The 22,433-nt window shown below is 37.2% G+C and overlaps 1 protein-coding gene and 1 pseudogene across 1 annotated transcript in view; one reads left to right on the top strand and one right to left on the bottom strand.

The window, feature by feature from the left end:
- The window catches only part of LOC122094155 (chaperone protein dnaJ 13), a 42,755-nt gene extending 30,590 nt beyond the window's left edge, over positions 1–12,165 (top strand). Inside the window, exons 10-13 of the mRNA XM_042664854.1 lie at positions 7,288–7,365; positions 8,281–8,520; positions 11,645–11,752; positions 11,836–12,165. Coding sequence (XP_042520788.1) covers positions 7,288–7,365; positions 8,281–8,520; positions 11,645–11,752; positions 11,836–11,892 — 483 coding nt within the window. The 3' untranslated portion in view covers positions 11,893–12,165. The remainder of the gene's footprint in view (positions 1–7,287; positions 7,366–8,280; positions 8,521–11,644; positions 11,753–11,835) is intronic.
- An 833-nt stretch (positions 12,166–12,998) lies between these two features.
- LOC122093042 lies at positions 12,999–16,183 on the bottom strand (annotated as a pseudogene).
- Positions 16,184–22,433: the final 6,250 nt, after the last annotated feature.

The following is a 22,433-nucleotide window of genomic DNA, read 5'->3' as shown; positions in this document are numbered from 1 at the left end:
TAAAAACTAGAATCGATCAGCCAAAAAACTCCTGTTCTTGAAGCCAATCGACCCTCATTGCTGCCCAAGTCTGAGATCTGGTATGCAGATCCTTTTAGGGACTGGTCCTACACTTTTAGAAGATCAATCGATCATCTCTTAAAGACCATTTGAAGTCGACCAGCTGCTGTTCTGAAGAATCTTGAAGTTTTCTCTCTTCTAGGTCAAAAAATAAGAAAGCTTGTAATTTCACAACTAGTTGTCAGAATCCTCTCATCTTTGGGGGTTTTTGTACCCTCCCTAGGGACTTACGCCTAAGAGTGCAACTCAATCGGACTATTACAGACCTGGCCGTACCTCTCTCTTTCCAGCTCTATAGTAAGTCTTTCTCTCTCCTATCGTGTTGGGTTTTGGGCTGGTTTTGCTCTTGTATGGGTATTGTATCATTGGGGGTCTATTTGATGGTCTTATTTCTTTGTTTCTTGGTCTTATTTGTATTGTTTGGGGTTATAAATTGCTGGTGTAGTTTCTTGTAATCTACTCCTGCATTAAGTGGTATCAAAGCCTAACCGAAGATGGTTCGAAAAGTTCGTTACTTCGCTGGACAAAGGGATACATTCTACATCTTTGATTGGTTAGATTCTCTGGAGGAATATTTTGACCACTATAACTTGACAGAGATACGAAAGCTTCAATTTGTTTGTTTCCAGTTGATTGGCCGTGCTAGAGGTTGGTGGAGAGTCCATGAAAAGCGACTCCGAGTTCGAGGACATGAGCCTAGGACTTGGGAAGAGATGAAGTACAAGTTAACGACATAATACCTCCCTATATATTTCCAAAGAAAGCTCTTCCCTCCACATGATTCTCATCAAAATACATCTATAGGCCTAAAGTTCAAAGAATTGAAGGAGACTACTGTTGCCCAATCTAATGACCAGCCATATTATTTTCATAGGGAATTCCTTGAATGGATGCGTGAATTGGAGATGTACTTTGACAACTACAACTTAACAGAGACAAAAACTCCAATATGCATGTTTCCAGATGAGTGATTGTGTTCGAATGCAATGGAGAGTCCATGAAAAGCAACTTCAAGCTCAAGGATGTAAACTTCAAACATGGGACGAGATGCTGTATGAGTTGGCAGGCATGTACCTATTTGAGCATGAACGAAGCAGGTACTTCCTTTCACCAGATGTCTAAAAGCTACCCACAATTAACAAGAGCATGAATGAATTATTAGCGTCTATTGCAAAGGAGCAACAAGGGAAGACACCTTTGACCAGTGAACTAGAGTCAAAAGTTGAGGTTAATGTTAAAATTTTTTCAGCCATTCCTATTGTTGAAGAAGAACTTGTCATTGATGTTCCCATCAATTAGACTCATGTGGAAGAAGTCGAAAACAAGAAGGTTGCCACAATGGACATTGAGGTTGAGACTGAGGAACTTGACACTATAACAACTGTGATGATTGTGAACATCCAAGAGGAAGATTGTAAGGAGTTTAAGAATGAAGTTGTGTTTGAACCATCAATGGAACTAGTTGGAAACCATTAGGTTGATGAATCAAAAGAGCTTTATGTTGCATTGGAGTTAGAAGAGATTAACGGTGCATATGTAGATGACCCTATGGATACATCCGAAGATGTTAAAGTTGAGCATGTAGAGTTCATCATCCCATTAAAGTATCTTGAAGATAGAGATCCTCACATTCTAGACATCTTTATTATCAAAGAGCTGCCTGAATTTTTCTATGGCTTGAAGAGGGATGTGCACCATGATATAATCACCCTTACACTCTACAAAATTTGAGGACGAGTTTTTTCTAGGAGGGCGAGTTGATGTAGATAAGTCACTTGGGCTTATTTTATTGCAAATAAGCCTTGGGTTGTGTTATGTATGTGTTGGGCCTTTGATCTCATGGGTTTTCTTTGAAATTGGCCACTTTAATGGGCCTAAAATATGGGTAGAAGGTAGGAAAACGGGATTTAATTCATTAGTTTAATTAGTTGTTATTTAATTTAATAAATGCCCATTAGGCCATTGGTTGGTTGTAAAGTCCTATATGGACTATTAGTTAGTTGGTCTTACTTTATGTTGGAGTCATAAAGTTAAGTCCTAGTCCTATTTTGAATTCCTAGTTGTAGTAGGAGTGTCTAGTCCTCTTTGGAAACTAGCTCATAGTTTTAGTATGATTGTAAACTTCCCCTCTATAAATAGAGAGACATATGTACCATTATTTCTCAGATTTGAATGAAAAGAATGTTTGCAACTATTTTAATGTTCATAAATCATTTTTGGGAGCATGCTATTTTAATTTGTTTGTTATCTTATTAATTGAATGCCCTAGTCTATTCTCCTATGCCCTAATCTATTCTCCTATGTGCCTATAACTCTTGTTTTTCCAAAATCTCCTATGTTTCTTTACCACCCCGAGTTTTTGGTTCTATATGTTTTTTTATAATTTATGACCTAGCATTGGCAAACTATTTCCATGGGCTACCAAATGTGTCTTTCTTGGCTATTCTCATTTTGAAAAAAGGTAGTGTTGTTATGATCTACTCACTCGACAACAATTTGTCAATGCTAATGTTACTTTCTTTGAAAATACTCCATATTTCTTTGCTGACGGTCGTTTCCTACTGGAAAATGATCTTGTTGGTCCTCCTCCCTTTCCTGCATTGATTCCTCTTACCGATCCTTCATATGAATCTCCGTCCTACATGTGTATTACTGCCGTCCTAAGCCTTCACCACCAGCTGCTGTTTTTTCTCTATTGCCTCCTCCACAGTTGGCTTCATTGTTTGGGGACCCTTCTGGCGTTCTCCCTCATCTCCACTTGCTGATGTACCTGTTGCTCTTCAAAAACGTAGTTGTTCTTACATTTAAAAATATGTGGTTGCTTGTCTTATGGAACAATATGTTTCTCACATCTTCCTTCTTCCCTTTATAGCTTTTCCTTGTCTTTATCTGCTCATTCTAGTTTTCTAACGTATATCAGGAGTTGTCTCATTCTAGGTGGAAATCAGCTATATATGTGAAAATGGATGCTTTGCTTGGTAGCTAGACATGGAATATAGTTAATTTATCACCAAGTAAATAGTTTGTGATGTGTCGTTGGGTGTACACCGTTAAATATAACCTTGATGGCTCCGTCGAGTGGCTCAAAGCTGGGTTGGTTGCTGAAGGATACTCTCAGACCTATGGGTTGATTACTTTGAGGCTTTTTCTCCTATTGCTTGCCTTAACTTGGTTCGTGTGCTTATCTCGCTGGTGGTTAATTTTTGATTGACCCTTATTTCAGCTTGATATTAAAATGTGCATTTCTGTATGGTGATTTACATGAGAAGGTCTACATGAAGCAATTATTGGAGTTTATGTAATAGGGGTACTTTAGGAACTATCTTTATATTAAGTCGTCCTAAATTGTATTTTCTTTTTTTCTTTTTTACCTCCCTAGGGAGGCCTATGTAATAATTACCTTAACTTATTAGTTTGAACCTAATATAGTTGGGAAGAGCAAAATGCTCTCCCATGATTTGCCCTCTTCTATCTCTTTCTTGTCTCAACTTCTCTCCTTCTTCTTCCTTCCTCTCATCTCTTCATCTTCCTCATCTTTAACCTTGATATCTCTTACTTCCAACTTGGTATCAGAGCATAAAGGGGTTTGAGAGTTGACCAAGGTTTCTCCTACTCATTCTAAGTCTCTTTTGGAACCTTAGAAAGCAAAGGGGTCCACTAGAGGCTATACCATATAACGAAATTCAAAAAGAAGACTTGATGGAATTCTAGAAGCAAGTTGAAGGAACATGGAGTGCTGTCGAAGGTCTTCAAGGGCTGTTTGAAGCCCATACAAAGAAGAGAGGCCAATCCCATTATTATCTCTGGCCATGGGATTGACCTCTCATTTCTCTCTCCTCAAATTTCGGTTGAGGGGTGGCTGGGCTGGATAGAGTCCCCCAATGCCCCCCTTCCTACCCCTCTAAGTCTCGGTGTGTATCTTAGAGAGTTTTTGGAACACAACTCATTCTCCTCCTTGCTGCTAGGTATCACCATTTTCCCTCTCTTTGAGTTGTTTGGTCTGTAATGGCTAGTGCTATGTGATTTGGTTGCTTGTGATGGATGTTACTTGACTCTATGATACTTGTTTATCCTATTGGGATGAAGCTCTGTGGTTAGAACTCAATTGATGTTCCATCAAGATTTCATGGTTTATTAGCTTGTTAGAATTTTTTGTTTTTTGTTTTGTTTTGTTTTTGTTTTTGTTTTTTGTTTTTGTTTTTTGTTTTGCTTTGTTTTGTTTTTTGTTTTGTCTTGTTTTTGTTTTTGTTTTTGTTTTTTGTTTTTGTTTTTTGTTTTGCTTTGTTTTGTTTTGTTTTTGTTTTTGTTTTTGTTTTGGGTTCTGAGAAGATATTTGGGACTTCTGTTTCCCCTTTGGTTTGGATCTCCATTTGTGTTGTTTTGGGGGTATCGTTGCATGATGTCTGATCTCATGGAACCTACGGAAGCTACATCGGGTGGGTTGAGTAGTACCAACCCTAGTTCGATTATCTTTAATAATCCCAATACTTAGGTTTCTCTTGTGAAGTTGGATAGTACCAATTAGTTAGATTGGTCACAATCTGTGAAGCTATTCATTTAGGTAGAAGGAAGCTAGGGTACATTATTGGGGCTATCAAGGCTCCCACTATCGTTGATCCAGGTTATCAAAAATGGAAAACTACGAACTCCATTGTTATGACTTGGCTGCTTTTCTCCGTGGAACCTGAGATAGGTAGGAGATATATCCAAAAGGAAACTGCTAAGGATATTTGGGATAATGTTTCTTAGATCTATGACAGGGGAGGTGACTCTGCTAAGGTCTACTAGCTTCTTCAGCAGACCCTCTCCATGAAGCAGAGGAACAAGACTATTGTTGACTATTATACAACTGTTATAGGACTTTGGGAGGAATATGATTATTACCGAGACCTTTAGTTGTCCAATCTTGAAGATGAAGCCAAGGTTTACATAACGCTCGGAAAGGAGCATGTTGCTAGGTGGACTGAATTCAACTATGAGCCAATCTGGATACAGATTTTGGGCTAGTCACCTCTTCCATCTCTTGATGAGGTGTGTAAGCTACCTACTGAGTAAGGAGACCAGGAGAGGTGTTATGGAATCTGCACCTTCACTTGAGCACTCTGCTCCGTCTTCCACTACCCATAGAGAATGGTGTGGAGACCCCGGTAGTGTGATCATTGTGGCAAACATGGGAATACCCGAGAGAGGTGTTAGGTTCTTCATAGTTGTCCTCCTATTACTCGTGGTGGCCGCAGAGGAGGGACTACAACCCATACTACTATGACAAAGATTGATCCTAGAGGACACTCACATGAAGATACGGGCTTCTCATCTAGGGATGATAATGTAGTGCTTTGCCGATTCATGTCTTAGCTTGACAACCCATCTACCTCACAGGATACCTCACCTTCCATTATGCATTTCTCCACGTTTGCACCTTCCACTACTCTGTTGTGGGTCATTGACTCTGGTGTTACTGACCATATGACTGGTACGTCCCATTATTATGATTCTTTCTCCATTAGTTTTGGTAAGGATAAGGCTCGGGTAGCTGAGATACCCTCTCCTCTATTTCTGGTAGAGGCATTATCCCTACTTTTTCCATTTCACTTAATTATGTTCTTTATGTTCCTAACCTTATCTTGAATTTTTTGTCTGTAAGCACTTTAATTAAATCCTTGAATTGTTGTATCACTTTTTTTCTTGCTCATTGCCTTTTTTAGGATTTGATGATGAAGATGATTATTTGCAATAGATGTGAGGAGAGTAGCCACTACCATCTTGAGCCGCAATTTTTTATATTTTTTACAACACCACAGTTCTATGCATGTGGCCGTAGTGATAGTAGTTTTATAGACTTTGTGATGCTTTGGCATCAATGTGTGGGGCATTTCTCTTTCGTGTTATGAGAAACAATTACCTCATTTATGTACATATTTTCCTTCTTTTCATGTATTTCATTTTGAACCATTTATTTTTACTAAACATTGTCGTTCATCTTATCCTTATCATGGTAATAGATTTGTAGTTCCCTTTCACATTGTGCATAATGATGTTTGGGGACCTTGTCCTACTATCTCATTGTTTAGCCATCATTATTTTGTTTCATTTGTTTATGATTTTTCTCGTTGTACTTGGACCATTCTTATGAAACATAAGAGTGACGTTTATGATGTCTTCAATTTTTTTTTATATAATGGTCTATACCCAGTTTGAAACCAAGATCAAAAGAGTCCGGTCTAATAAAGGGGGGAGTACATATATGGTGGTTTCCAAGTTTTTTTTTTTTTTTTTTTAAAACTAACAATGGTATTATCTATCAGCTTGCTTGTGTTGATATACCACAACAGAATGGGGTAGTTGAGAGGAAAAATCGCCATTTGTTAGAAGTTTGGAGGAGCATTCTCTTTGGCATGCATGTTCCTTAAACTTTTTGGTCTGAGGCTGTTCTTATTGCTGCTTTTCTCATCACTTAACGGTGACTGACTAACGGACATGGGCTAGTTATAATTAAATGCGAGGGTGGCTCAAGGAAACTTTTCAAATTTTTGGGGTGTCAAGTAATCTGGCCATAGAGCAGGGGGCTACATGTATTGTCAATATTTTATGTTATAAATATACTATGCACTCATGATTAGGGAAACACATAACCTAATCGTGAGCTTCTGTTTTTCTTCTCTTCTTTCTTTCTTCTTCTTCTCACCTGCTCAGGGACTGGTTTCCTTGTACTGTTTCTGTTACGGTTACTATGTGGTCAAGTATATATATCAATATGAACACGTCCATCAGATGATTCCAGGCATGTGGAATAATACTGATTTGCACTGTGAAGCTTTTCTGTAGTCTTTCCCATTTCTTAAAAATACATAATCATGTTTTGATGGGTTTCTTTTGCATGATGAGAGTGTGTGATCTGTTTCTCTGGGTTGGATTAAGGCGGGTTTTGTCCCCCCCTTGTATACTTCTTTATTATTTTGATTATTTCAATAAAGTTTTAGGGGCTTACCCTGAGTGCCAGATAGTGTTCGGGTTAAAAAAGAATTCTTTAACATGGCTATCTTTGCTGCATATTCTGTTCCATGAATAAGTACTTCAATGTGCTATTATCTTCTTTGTTTTCATGTTATGGATTGTTCTTGGGAATGCGTTGTCTGCCTGATTTGATGTTTTACCCTTGTTGCCTTAGACTAGGGAATCCTTTTTGATCAACACATGCTAATTCCATTTCCCTTCTATTGATTACAGACATTTGTTGTTAAACCTTATTACCTTAAGCGGGAGAAGCTGAAGGCACTAGGGAAGATGGAGAAATCTTCAGCACAGGTATGCATTGTTCATGTCTCTTCTTGAGTTATTGGGCATCATGTATGTTCGGTGGCTATATTGCTTTATATCCATGTTAGATCTGGAGAAGAGAATGATATTGGTTTTATGTTTTGTAAATGGGAAGCTGGTTTTATGTTTTGTAAATGGGAAGCTTGTGTAGCTCTGTAGGACTAGGCTATATACCACTTGCAAAAGTTCTATTCAGATTGCCAATATTTGAAGCAGTATAATTTGTGATCCAAATTTCAGAGTAACATTAGTGTAGTGATGTTCTCCCCTCCACCCTTATCTTCCGATGAGTAAATAATGATGCATTTATGCCTAGGGAACCAGCACATGTCAAAAAACGGCTGTAACTTGTTTAGCCACCTTATTATTTGAAAAAATTTTTATTAGGTGGGAGGGGAGAATTCCTATTCAATTTTATGAATTTAGCGACAAATTGGCCACTTGACTTGGTTACCTGGTACTTAGCTGTCAGCAAAGTTTTGGCTCGGGGGTTTTTTTTTTATGTAGTTTATATGATTCTGTGCTTCCCATTTTACGTCAGTTGTTTACTATATGTTATGTTCTACTATGGGGATGTGAAAATGTGTGTACTTCTTACTTTTTCACATTTACTTTTTCACATTTAGACATTGAGTCCTTTGTCATGGGATTTTGGTGCTTAGGGGCGGTCTGACCTAATAACCATATGCAGAACTTAATAATATCGGATTTATCAACTATTTCATGGTTTTGGTTCTGAGCATCAGATATTGCTATATTGGTGAGGTTGATGTTATTATATCATGCAAGATATTCCTTATTGTTTTGAAGACTTGCAATGTTTGTTTCCTGCATTACCTTAGCACGAGTAAAAGATGTTTGGAATCCTCTTTTGTTCTTATAATCTTGTCTTGTGTAATGAAGATCCAGGAGGCAAGGGTAGCAGCTGAGAAAGCTCAGCAGTTATTGCAAAATGTGGCCAACAGGAAGAGGAATAAGCAATTAGAAACAGGTGGGCTGGTTATTACCAGAGCAATATATGGAAGTCACAAAGCTTTTAAGAAAAGGAAGGAATTGAGAGAAGTGGATGATGACCTTGCTCCACAAGTTGTGGATGTAACAGTCCCTCTGAACTTTCTTGTGAATGATTCTGGACAACTGAAGGTATACTTTGATTTCATGTGCTGCTTGCTTCTCTTTCTATGCATGTTTTTGTCGGAGCATGTACTGTAGAGCTTGGAATCTGTTTTGTTGGCCTTGTATGTTACTTGAATGAAGGTTAAAATTATACGAATTGAAAACTCCCAAAGAATGAATGGTTAGTGCTTAACTGGAATATTCAAGTGAGTTTGTTTAAGCAGTACTCTATCGTTGACTGTAAATTATAATCAGTTGTAAACACCTCGTTCTAAAGTAGTTGTAATATATTATTCCAGTTATGTGGTATTTAATCTAGGGGCAAAAGAGTCACACACGGTCCGTGTGCGGATTCTTTTGCACATCCTCCCCCAATAAGTGAGGGCCTCACACATGTATTTTTCTATTTTGTTTCATCTATTTTTAAAAAGTGTGCTCCGCATGGATGATACCACCTTTTTCAGAGAACTACTTGGCATGGTGTGCAGATTCCTTCCCATGCTGGCAGTTTGGGAAACTCTCTCCCTTAATCTGGTATAAATTATTATTATTATTATTATTTTTCTCATTTTTAGGTTTTCGGAAACATGGGTGTTTTCATTGTTTTGTCTAAATGGAGGAATTTTGAGTTAACATTGAACATGCATAAATAGAATTAAATCACATTTAGGATAAAATTTTATCCTTTATTATTTTTCTTTGTGTGTGTGTGTGTGTGTGTGTGTGTTTTGGGGGGGGGGGTGCCAAGATGGCAACGAAATTAATGAAGCAAAAGCTTCCATCTCTCTCTTCTCTAAGTTGGAACAAGGAAAGGAAAAAGAAGTTGTTTCCACCATGGTTGTTCAGGCAGTTGGGGGGGGGGGGGGGAGGATGAGAATCAATTCCAGTTGTCCCTACCTTTGTTGCTGTTGTTACCTTGCCGTAGCCATCCCATTCATCATCATCATTTCCATCAATGGTGGGGACAGCATTGATTGGAGGATCTGCCAGTATGGATTGGTCATGGGCAATAGATGCAAGGAGAGAGGACCTAATAAACAGTGGACTGGCTGATCTACTGCGTAAATTGGATTTGATTTGTCCTGTCCCAAACCTATCGATTGGACTGTATAACCATATGATGCCAACCCTCATAAACCATGGCAGGGAGAGGAGAGGTGGGATAGTGGGTTGTTGCTCTCACATTCAGGGAGAGATGGAGAAGTTATCATTGTTGTCAGAGAGTGAATAACTGGAAAGTAAGAAGGGGAAGGGGAATGGGAAAAGGGAATTAACTATGGGGAACTTGTTGCCTAGGCTGCAAAGTTCCCTGATTTATGCTTACTCTTTCACCTATACTAGGACGACTATTTTCTCTACTTGTTTTTTCCGTAGTGCTCCGCCTTTCATGAAGTGGCACCTTATGGTTTTTTTTTTTTTTTTTTTTTTTTTTTAACACATTTTAAAATTACTTGATGAATATTCCAAATATAGATTTTTTATTGGTAGGTGTATGATTTTGTTAACACTTGAGATGTGTGGGATCAGCTTTACTCCACCAAAAATAACCAAAATAAACAAAACAAAAACACAATTCACAAACAGGGTTTGGATTTTGTCAAGGGTTTTAAGAAAGGGCTTTGAGAAGGAGTCAAGGAACAAGGAAGAACCACTGATCTAGGCGACCATTTTGCTCCGGCAGCGATGAGTTTGCTCTGGCAGCGGTGAGCTTCATTCTTCTTTGACAAGAGTAAAAATTTAGTGGATGACCTTAGGGCTTAGGCACTCATTTTGGCATCATAAAGGTAAGTATAATAAATACTTGTATTTTTTATGTCTTCTTTTCTTTGTATTTATAATTTTGTTTCATAATTATGTATTTATATTATATGTTAATATGTTATGATGATTGATGATTGATGAAAATGAACTTAGTTTATTCACTTTATTGATTTGTTTTCTTGATAAATATCTTACATTGGTATGAATATGAACCTTTAATATTTATTTAATATATGAGTAATAGGATTCAACTAGGATTTGAGCCAAATAGATTGGTTTTATAAAAAAATTACACATGAACGCTTTAGTCAATAAGGCGACGCTTTATGCCCGCCTTATCGCTAAGGCGCTCCGAAAGACCCTCAAACGCCTCCGTCGCCTTACCGCCTTAAAAACTATGCTAGGGGGATTAGATTTCTACCGCAGGTCACCTCATCTCCTGGGAACCATGAGTACTGAACACGTGCTCCTTTCAAACAGGATGTCTAATCGCCTTTTTTTCCCACTAGTATTAGATTAGTTGCCATCCAAATCTAAGTTTTTGTGGCACACATTTTAATGATCATGAGAAGTTGTTTGGAAACCCAGCCCATTCTGTTGACAAAGGTGGTTGCCTAAGCAATGACCCAGTTCCCATGTTGGGGCAATGGACTGTCTATGATACATCAAACTAGGCATGTGCCTTGGGGTTTAGCTACCTAGGATGGTGTTTCTTTATGCAAGTCTTATACTTTCCTATTATGTAGTGATAAATAGTTTATAAGCTTGTACTGTAGAGAAGTATAATATGTTTGGTTTAATTGTGATATACTGCATTTTATATTTTCTAATTATCTTGTGTTTAATATTTTCTGTTAGATTCATTGATGTAGACCTAGCAGACCAAACTCTCAGAACTCACAATGACAGAACATTCTCTCAGAAATTCACAGAGCACAGAAAATTGAAGGGAAAATCCAAAATCAGCCTTAGAGTAATTTTCCACTGAATAAATAAAAATTAAATTGTATGCTAACAAAGAAAAGGAAACTAAGCAATCAAATCTCTATTTGGAAATTTTACCAGAGAAGGAAAAGAAACAGATACACACACACACACACACACACACACATATATATATATATATATACTATGCTATCAATCTGGGTTTGTGGGTGACCCAGAACCATGTGCAGGTGAGTCTCTCTGTCCACATGGTGAGCTAGTCAGTTGGGCCTGTCAACCATTGATATCACGAGTTTAATACTCCAGTTGTTGAAACTATAGTAGAGAGCAGGTCCCTTGCAGCTTATTGGCTTGTAGATGGAGCCCAATCTGGTTGAACATGTGCAGTAGTTTGTAGCTAAATTGCATAGGGCAATTTCTGATGTTGTTTCATCTGTTGTGCCAGCTCCATGAAGGTGTGAAGAAGTCAGGCATCATGGGTTTCTATGATCCATGTCCTGGAGAAGCTAAGCAGTTGCATGTGGAGTACACTTGCGGTGGCGAGCGATATGAGGTCCTAAACTCTTCTCTTTAGTTGTCTCTTATGCAACATCATGCTGTTGGAAATAATCTTGCAATGGGTTTTTCCCTGTGCAGGTTACGGTTAATGACTACGAGGAGTTGGTGATACCGCAGTTGAAGCATAGAATCTGAATGCCATTCATTCTGATTAACTTTCAAATGCTACCTTGGTCACCTCTAGCAATTTTGCATGCTTTGGCCATGCCCATTGAGGTACCTTTGCAGAGCACCAGCACCTTATTGATTGTTACGCAGATATCCCTGGCATATTTATCCTAGTCAAGTTACTGAGAGAACTCCATATTGTTGATGTAATTATTTACAACAAAAGAAATAAAGACCCTTGATTCATTTTTTCGCATCTGCATACTCAATTCTATTAAAGTCTATGCATGATTTTCTCCACATGGTGATTTCCAGATTTCATTGTGGTTGTCCACATTGCAGCTTTAATTTTCATATTATGGGAAGAGATGTTAGTGCACCCTCCTGCAAACTGGTACCTAACAATGGGTTTGATTCACAGACACTCCATGAACTGAACTAATGCAGCAAGAAATATTACTGAAAAAAAAAAAAAATCATATCCATACCCTAAAAATAAATAAATAAATAAACCTTCTCAAGCCTTGACCACCGTAATGCAGGATGGCCATCATCCAAAAACTGGATTCTCAGGATTGAAGGTGCTCGAAAAGGTATGATCTATGTTGGATAAGGTGACCGTGAGCCAGTCCGGTCTCTGTGAGATTGTGCAGGTAAGATTTGTTTTCATGAGATACAAATATGGTTGAAGGTTTCTTGGCAAATAACTTTCACATCTTCAAAGGAAAAAAGATGTAAGAAGCAACATTGAATTTCCTAGCCACATCAAATGCATCAGTGCCATAGAGATAACAACGAAGGCAGCAATGGGATTTTTGGCAGTCAAGACATTAAGAGCTTCATGTAGTGAAGGGAGGGAATGGACTACTGTAAGGTAGTTACAAATTTTAACCTTTGTATCCTTGAAAGGTCATCAAGATGGTATCAATGCAAATAGGGAGGCTATCCGGTATTTTTTTTCTGGGATTTGGTTGGAGATCTATCAGTTGGGATTGTGAATGTGACTGGAGAATCATGGTCATGGACGAATTTCTTTGCAGACTTAATAAGGGGGATGAAGTGACCCATTCCTAGAGTAGGTAGAATGACAATCTGTGGAGTTAGTTTTGCTCCTTCCATGTTATCTGTTCTTTCAATCTTGACATATATAGAAAATCTACATATAGATCTACTTATGTATTCCTGCGACAATACAATATGTGAAAATACCATATGATATGCATACTTGTCATATATTAGAGATTATGGGGAAAGTTACCCGCCATTGTTAGTTTTTGTTGGAGGAAGTAAGAACAATTGTACATCACTCGTCTTTGATTGTCTATATTTTTCTCTCACTTCATAATTGTCTTTCCTTCTCTTGCTCCTTAGAAATGGACTCGAGACAATTTAAATTGGGGATCATTCTACTTTAGAATCATTGAAGATACGGTTGGATGTTTCTTTTGAGTGAGTTAGCAATGGGCACAAGGGCTCTTGGCAACAGGTTCAAGGGTCATGACTTTGGATGTAATATATATATAATTGCACTTAATTTATCAAGTCCCATTGGGAGGGATAAGGTTGAACGTAGTTCATGCTTAAGTGGTATCACAGTGACCCCAAGGACTAGTTGGGTCAAAGATCCGGACACCCTGGTATAAAAAAAAAAAAATTCATGCTTCTACCCTTCTTGCTTTTCCTGAAAGGATTTCTTTCCTTTCCTTATTCCTTAAACCCTGATGGATGATAGGACATGATGAGTGAAAGTATTGGGATGGTTGGGATTGAGGGGTGAGGGGTGGGGGGAGAGCTAGCTTTGGTGAACTGAAAATAACCAACCGATGTTATCTTTATACAGTTAAAAAATAAATAATACAAATATGAATTCAATAAAACAGGAAGAAAAAGGAAAAGAAAACCCAAAAATTTCATATTCCCACTTGGGACTTCCATTTCTGTGCCACCTCTAGGAGTGATTTTCTAGAAGAACCCTCTTCACTTAACACATTAGGAGCCACGTTCTTGAACATTCTCATCCTCTTTCGTACAGTCTTCCCTTCATCCCCTTCCAATAAGCACTTCACTAACTTTGCAATCTCCCCTCTACCCACTATCCCATTCTTCTCAACTTTGGGTCTCAAAGCAACCTTCAAATCCTCAACTAGCATTATTGTATTCATTTTTTCTAGAAGAACCCTCTTCACTTAACACATTAGGAGCCACGTTCTTGAACATTCTCATCCTCTTTCGTACAGTCTTCCCTTCATCCCCTTCCAATAAGCACTTCACTAACTTTGCAATCTCCCCTCTACCCACTATCCCATTCTTCTCAACTTTGGGTCTCAAAGAAACCTTCAAATCCTCAACTAGCATTATTGTATTCATTTTTTGTTCTGCATGGAGTGGCCATGCAATCAATGGTACTCCATGAACTACGCTCTCTAATGTTGGTTCCAACCACAGTGTGTGAGGAACCCTCCGGTTGAGACATGGCTAAGCACTTGCATCTGTGGAGCTCATGAGGATACCACCAAACCCCTTTCTTTGGTCTACTCTTAAGAAATCCTTTGGCAAGAAACTCAAAGGGTTTTCTTTAGTGCTTTGGGCAGCTAAATAGGTAATATTAGGGCTCTTTACAACCAATAGGAATCTTTGTTGACTAAGCTCCAATCCCGATGCCAATTCATTCAGCTGCTCTTGTGAGAGTGCACCACCACTCCCAAAAGAAACAAACAAGACAGAACCAATGGGTTGATTGTTCAACCACATTAGCCACCCAGACATATCAGCTCCATCGCTCGAACAATTCTGTATGAGTGGCCCGATTGGGTATATAGGAGGCACACTCGGGTCATCACCTTCCTTCAAAGCCTTGATAGTGCAAGTTTCCAACTCCATGGAACTATTTAACAGGATACCATCAGCCATTTTGAAAAGATTGGAATTGTATAAAGTCCATGCATATACCTTACTTTGTTTGGAACATCAAATCTCTTCCGTGAATTGGAACACATTTGGGCAATTTCACTGGTTCAGGTAGCTCTCTATATTCGCAAGAGTGCAACTCGTCAAGCTTGTGCAAATGGAGATACAATGATAATACCATGGCCGTCGTGGGGGAGAAGATGTAAGAAGGAACATTGAATTCCCTAGCCACATCAACTGCATCAGAGCCAAAGAGATCAACAACCAAGGCAACGATGGGAGTTGTGGCAGTTAAGACCTTAAGAGCTTCATGTAGTGAAGGGAGAGAACGGACTATTGTGAGGTAGATACGAGTTTCGACTCTTGTATCCTTGGGAGAGGTCGTCGAGGTTAACAGGTGAGAGAAAGATGGTATTTATGCATTTTGGGTGGCTATCCAGGATTTCTTTCTGAGCTTTAGTTGGAGAACCATCAAATGGGATTGTAAATGTGATGGAGAAATCATGGTCAAGGACGAATTGCTTTGCAAACTCAACAAGGGGTATGAGGTGACCCATCCCTGGAGAAGGTAGAATGAAAATGTGTGGAATTTGTTTTGTCCTTCCATGGTGCCTATGGTTTCAACTTTAAAGGCAAAGAGAAATTGGAGAAGGGCTTGTGAGCTAGTGTGAGATATATTTTGGAGGTTGAAGAACAAGGAATGGGGGTGGGGCTATATATAGATTGGCCTAGCTCTCATAGTCTTGTATTTATGATTTTTAAACATAATTTGTCATTCTTTCCTTGTGTTATTTTCCTCTTTTTTTTCCCCCTCCTTCTAGGGTGAGGCTATAATCTCTTGCTTGTGCGTGTGATTGGAGTTTAACTAATGATGGATTAATATAAGCTCAACTATGGTAGTAGGCAGCTTAGATATTTTATTCTATATACCGATCGATAGTTACATGGGTAGTCACTTGATTCATTATTTTGATATATATATATATATATATATATAGGGAGTGTATGAATGACACATTTATAGATGTGTTTGGAACTTGACATTTTCTCTTAATTGCCCTTTGTCTTATTCCTAGAAGTTTTATAAGATAGGGATACAAAAGAGTTTTCAAAAATTAGTTGAAAGTGACATATCATTATATAATTATCAAAATTTGTTATTCTTATGCAAGTACACATGTAAATGACACTATTGACACAATTAAAAAAAAAAGGTATCATACCAAAATGGCAAAAAAATAAGATTACAAAAAATTTGACACCTTAAAAAGTACATATAAATATTTTGAATAGCATTGATACAAGTATGTAAATCATAATTTTGGTTGCGTGAATGCAAGCCTTCTCAATCTAATTTATTTATTGGTCTTTCTCACATCACAAAAAACTTTGCGGAGCATTGTAACTCCATTATTATCAAGTTTTGGAGCATAGCGACTGTTGTTGTATAAGAAGATAAATAAAAATGATTAAAAATTTTTTTTTCAAACAGCCGATTGGCCCTCATAAATTTTTTTTGGGTGCAAGGTTGGTCCTCATAATGATTCTATATGAAGTTTCTCTTTGTATTGTTAGGGTTTTATTTTATTTATTTTGGTGCTTGTGGATTACACACTCTTCTCATATTTTATTTTTATTTTATTTATTTATCTTAGAGCGTGTGGATGACACACTACAATTCTCTCATTTATTTTATTTTTAAAACTTATTATCATGAATTCATCAATAGACCGAAGGCACATATAATTTGTCAACTGTTGAATATGGACACACAACAATAGAAAAATATCTAGGTAAGATAAACTTCCTCCGTGGTTGCATAACCTCTGCATGTATTTTTCTTGTAAAATATTGTAAGTATTAGCTGCTTTCTCTTAAAACAAGTATGGAACCAGGCAATGTATGGCTGTATTGTACAATTATGTGCGTGCGCACACGTGTATATATATATATATATATATAGGGTGAAAGAACCCTGTCTTGCTGGCACAGAGAACACCAATGCATGAGGACCAATGAGAGGGTGCACCAACATCTTCAACACCTTAGGCACGGGTAGCAGCATGTGGATTACACACTCTTCTCATACTTTATTTTTATTTTATTTATTTATCTTGAAGCGTGTGGATGACACTGCAATTCTCTCATTTATTTTATTTTTTAAACTTATTATCATGAATTCATCAATACACCGAAGGCACGTATAATTTATCAAGTGTTGAATATGGACACCACAACAATAGAGAAATATCTAGGTAAGATAAGCTTCCTCCGTGGTTGCATGACCTCTGCATATATTTTTTTCTTATAAAATATTGTAAGTATTATCTACTTTCTCTTAAAACAAGTATGGAACCAGGCAATGTATGGCTGTATTGCACAATTGTGTGCATGTGTATGTATATATAACATTAGTACATCAAGTGTATGTAAATCATTATTTGCTGCGTGAGTACAAGTCTTCTAAATTATCCAATTTATTTATGGGTCTTCCTTGCATCACAAGAAACTCTGTGGAGTACTGCAATACTAAAATTATCTTATTTTGGAAGATCCAAACTGCTGCTATATGGAGTGAAGGAAAAATAAAAATTATTAAAAAATATTTTTCAAAAACCTGATTGGCCATATCATAATGTTAGGTTTTTATTTTTATTTTTTTTTTATTTTAATGCTTTTGAATTACACGCTCTACTCTAATTTATTTTATTTTATTTATTTATATTGGAGTGTATGGATAACACACTACAATTCTCTCGTAATGCACTGAAGTCACCTATAATCTAATCTCTCAAGTGTTTGGACATGAACACAACAACTATGGAGAAATATCTAAGGTAAGATAAGTTTCTTCCGTGGTTTCATGACCTCTGCATGTATTTTTCTTCTAAAATATAATGATTGTTATCTAATTTCTTTGAGAAAAATATCGTACCTGGCAATCCATAGCTGTATTGCACAAATGGTATTTGTATTTGCATAAATAAAAATTTTTTTTCATGAAAGAGGAAAAAAATTTTCCTTCGTCACTTGGTAAACATTACATCGAGAATCAAAGGGACAATACCTCACATGCACCCCTTTGACCCATCCTCAAAACTAGGGTATCTTAGTCCAAGTCCTATTCGGTTTAAAACGGATTTGGGCTAACAAGTCCTCCACCCCAAGATTCAAATATTTAAAACAGATGAAAAAAAAATAATAAAAAAATCATACAAGAGAAAACTGCACTTTAGTACTGTGGAGAAGGTTTTCTATAAAAATAAATATTGTCAAGCTGATGGGATCCCTGCAGTGCCAATCCTTGAGTCTTCCTTGCGTCACAAGAAACTTCTCCAGGATTGTGACTACAATTTCTTTTATTTATTTTGGTGTTTCTAGATAATAGACTCCCTTCCTAATTTATCATGAAGCTTGTGGATGACACACTGCAGCTCTCATTTATTTTGTTGTTTTTGAATGACACACTTATTTATCAAGAAAAAAAAAAAAAGAATGACAATTTTTTTCTGGTTTATATTATCTTTTGGGGGAAAAGAATATTCCCTGATCAAGTGATCCCTGCACAAACATAGGGTAAGAAAAGGTACATAAGCAACAAAGGTGGGTTTTTGGAGTTTCACAGCAGTGGGACGTCATTTTGTCACCCTCTCTTTATTTGGAGAGAAATGCCTATATTTCTCTTATTTATTTTGAACAAAGATGATGCCTATTTTTCAGAAAACCAACCAAGAAACATTCCTATTTTTCAGAAAACCAACCAAGAAACATTCATTTTGCCTAAATTTTTTTTAAAGAAATTCATTTCACCTAATTTTTTTTTTCTTAATTCATCTTAGAGTTTGATAAATATCATCTACTTTCTCTGGAAACAGGTATGTCATATAATTTTTTTCTTTTGCAGGTCCCCACTAGGGAGTTTCAAGGCCCCACAAGGAGGCAAGAAGAGCATGTAAGAGAAAATAATAAAATAATTTTTTTATTATAAATAATAAAAGAATTCATCAGGATTCGATAAATCCAACCTTGATCATATTTCAAGTGGGATAAGCACTAAAGCCCTAACCCTAGATTCTCAAAAATAAATATGTAGTTGAGTGTGTATTTGGATATATCCAGCATTATCATCCATCATTTAAGTTATCATTTAGATATTCTAGGAAAGGAAATCATAAAACTTTGTCCCTCAAAAACTGATTAATGTCTTTGTTTGTAGATTAATTATTTTAGTTTCATCATACTGCCATATAAAGGGACACTAAGGTCATTATAACAATGATTTTAAACTCGAATTTTTTTTTTCCTACCGATGGGTATTTAGGCCTTCTGCTTGACTAGTCCCGAGAATCAATACTGACCCCACAATCGCATGGACCGGGTCATACTGGGGTTGAATGAGAACTATTCAACTTTCATTGAAAGCAGTGAAGAGTACTAAACACCCACGTGTGAGTGACTCAAGGTGTGGCTTTAAACTCGAAAATTGGGATCAAATCAGTCAGTTTTGATTTTGAATCGAATCAGATTAAAATTGGACATGATCAACCGTAATAGATCCCAAGAATCCTATTATCATTCCCTCTATATCTGAAAACTAGTGATTTGATCCTGGAAACCTAGAATCAGCCGTTTTGGAATGCCTATAATCGGGGATCATTGATGGCCAATTCAGATTGGAATCGGCCATTTTTTTTTATCTAATTCAGATGGTTTGTTCGGCAGAGGCAAGATAAAAGGTATGATTGAAAAGAGCAACCTTGAGATGGGCCGGTTGATAGATGCATCTAGAGTGACCATTGTCACATCGTTCATGTAGATTTCACTGTCGGTTCTGCTGCCAATTGAGCTGTAGTGAAGGACTTTGACGAAGGCACCAACAGGATGGACATGGGACCGGGGATAATCACTGGATGCTTTGGCTACATTATAGTACTAAGAGCTGGGAATTTCCCATTTCATGGATCAAAATTGACAAAAAATTCTACTGTTCTTTCATTTTGGCTCTCATTGCTTAAAACAAATGTATTCCACACTCTTCATTTAGTACTATAATATATATATATATATATATTTATATATATTCACCATAAAGAATTAAAAAAAAGAAAGAAAAAAAAAAAGAGATAAATAAGATCAAGAATACACGAGAGATTAAAAGGAACAAATCCAATTCAAAGACATATACGAATTAGAAAGGGAAGACCTTCACCTTAGGCATTGCCATCAACAAGGGACCCTCACACTTAACACTGACAGTCAACTCAAAATATGATATCTCGATCTACTTTACGTATCTACCAGCTCCAACTCATTATGAATTAAAAAGGAAAAAATCAGATTCGATGATGAAGACGCATTTTTTGCAACCAATTTTGTGAGATAATACACAATTAGATTAGCTTCTCTATAGCAATGCATTTTCTATACTTCCTATTTTAGCTACTTTTTTTAATTTTTGATAAATGTTGCAATCCAGAAATGTGACTTGAACACCATAGAAACATTTAACTAAGGTCAACTTTTGAGTTCCCAACTCTTAACCATTAAGTCTTTAGTAGATTTCTCCCATTTGTTTTGACCAAAATCGCATACTTGAGCTATAGTTATGAAGCTTTCATTTTCTATTCACCGGGGAAGTGTTTTGAGAAATAAAATTTTGTATGGTAGGACATTTTGAGCCTTATGTCACGGCCTTTCTTAAGCAATCGTGTTGGCACTTAGTACTCTTGCTAACGTTAAGTTAATCTTACTATGCTTCTTAAAGGAGTTATTGCAAAGAGAAATAGTGAACACTAGAGAGTTTGAGTGAAAGAACTGTATTGTACTAGAGAGTTTTAAGAACAATGCTTGAATGTTCACTTGTTTGGTGCTTTGGCCAAATGAAACTACATTAATTTATAGGCCACCAAATTACAAAGAATGGCTAAGATATTTACAAGTGTCATCTATCCAATAGTTGAAAATTTTGTAGCTAAGAGGATTAAAACATTCCCACCTCCTTAAAAAAGATTTAGAGTCATGGAAAAGTCTAGAAACCTCTCCTCTTCCTTAGCTATACAACATTTTCTAGAACTTTTTTCGTTTCTAGAGTTTATCTAGAATGTCTAGAGGTTCTAGGGTTAGAAGGGTCTTGACAAGAGATTTTGATAGATTCCTAACCCCTTGGGATTCTCAAGGAACCTACATTACTTTGATTAGGAATATTTTTTTTATGCAACATCAGTCATAAATCACTAGGGGCAGTGGCCTTGAGATTTAGGATTTAATTTTGCCTATAAAAGGCTACAAAATTTAGGTTGTAGTTTTTCTTTGTGATGATTTTTGAGTGAAAGTAATTTTGGTATATCCTTGAACCAATTTGAGTTCAAATCTAAAAATAACTTGAAGAGTTAGTATTTTTCTTTATCCTCTTGAGAGCCTTTGAAGATTTGTTTTCTAATACAATCATTTGTCGAAATCTATTGTGAGGTTGATATTGTGTGCCTTTCTTGCACATTTATAGATTGTATAATCACTCTCCTGATCCGAGGTTTCAAGAGGCTGCATCAGTTTCTAATCGACATAATAGGAAGCGTTGTATCTAAAATCCGATTGTTGGTTCCTTGAAAGATAGTGCTGTAACTATAAAAAGTCCCATGTAAAAGATACTCTTTTTTCTATAATGGAAAGAGGGGTCACAAAGATCACGATTGTTTAAAGATCTAGATCCTCTACAATTTGTGAAAATATCCTTTGCCATGGGTGCGGCAAGCATCTAATGGTTGGGACAATATCAGAATAGGTGTCGATGTTGTCTCGACCATCCAATGCTCGTCGCACCACCACACCTGCGGCGGACAATAATCACTCCTACAATTCTTGATAAGTGCAATTAGTTGTAACCCCCTTTAATCTGTCGACACGTGTCCATGCTGATGTGGATGGTCAAGATTAAGGGAGAGAAGAAAGACTGATATGGATCTTGATCCTCTCCTAAACCCAACTCGATTCCCATCCATTTCAAAATAACTGAACTGCCCTAAAACTCAAACCGGGTTGAGGTCCCTGCTGCTCTTCAGGTTTTAGACGCAGCAGTGCTCTAAATTAATTACCTCGTATCTTGGTTTTTCTATGGTAGACTTTGTTTTCTTGGTTTGCAGTAAGTTATTGTGGAAAAGATTTGGCTGCTACTCGGGCTGCAGTCCCTTGTTAGCAGGCAAAGACATGGAATAATTCACTTCTCCTTAGTTCACAAATACTTTTTCTAAATTATAGTATTTTCTGAAATACCCTTTTAGATTCCATTTCTTTGACTGCTTGCGATCTGGGAAGTAGTTAAATTTCATCTAGTTATTACTACTATGGGAAGAGCTGATTTTGTTGTTGCTGTTATAGTGGTATCTGGGCGCATTGCTGCCATTTGTGAACAGGGGAAGGAAGTGGGACGTGAACAAAGGGACTGGTGCTTGCAGCCCATCGCATCACCCCCATCTAAAATCATGGTTTCTAGGCCGTTCTCCTCTCTCCATTCTCTCCCTCCTCCACCACTTCATCTTCCTCTCCTCCATCATCTACAAATCCACCCCATTGTTGGGTCCTCCTCACAAGTTCAGAGGAGGGCCAGCCCTTTCACACTTCACCACCACAAGACAGAAGAGGTGGCGATGGAGTGGGAGAGGAAA

The sequence above is a fragment of the Macadamia integrifolia genome, chromosome 11 (assembly GCF_013358625.1).
Source record: "Macadamia integrifolia cultivar HAES 741 chromosome 11, SCU_Mint_v3, whole genome shotgun sequence".
Lineage (NCBI taxonomy): Eukaryota > Viridiplantae > Streptophyta > Magnoliopsida > Proteales > Proteaceae > Macadamia > Macadamia integrifolia.
This window is presented reverse-complemented; position numbering and strand designations above follow the sequence as displayed.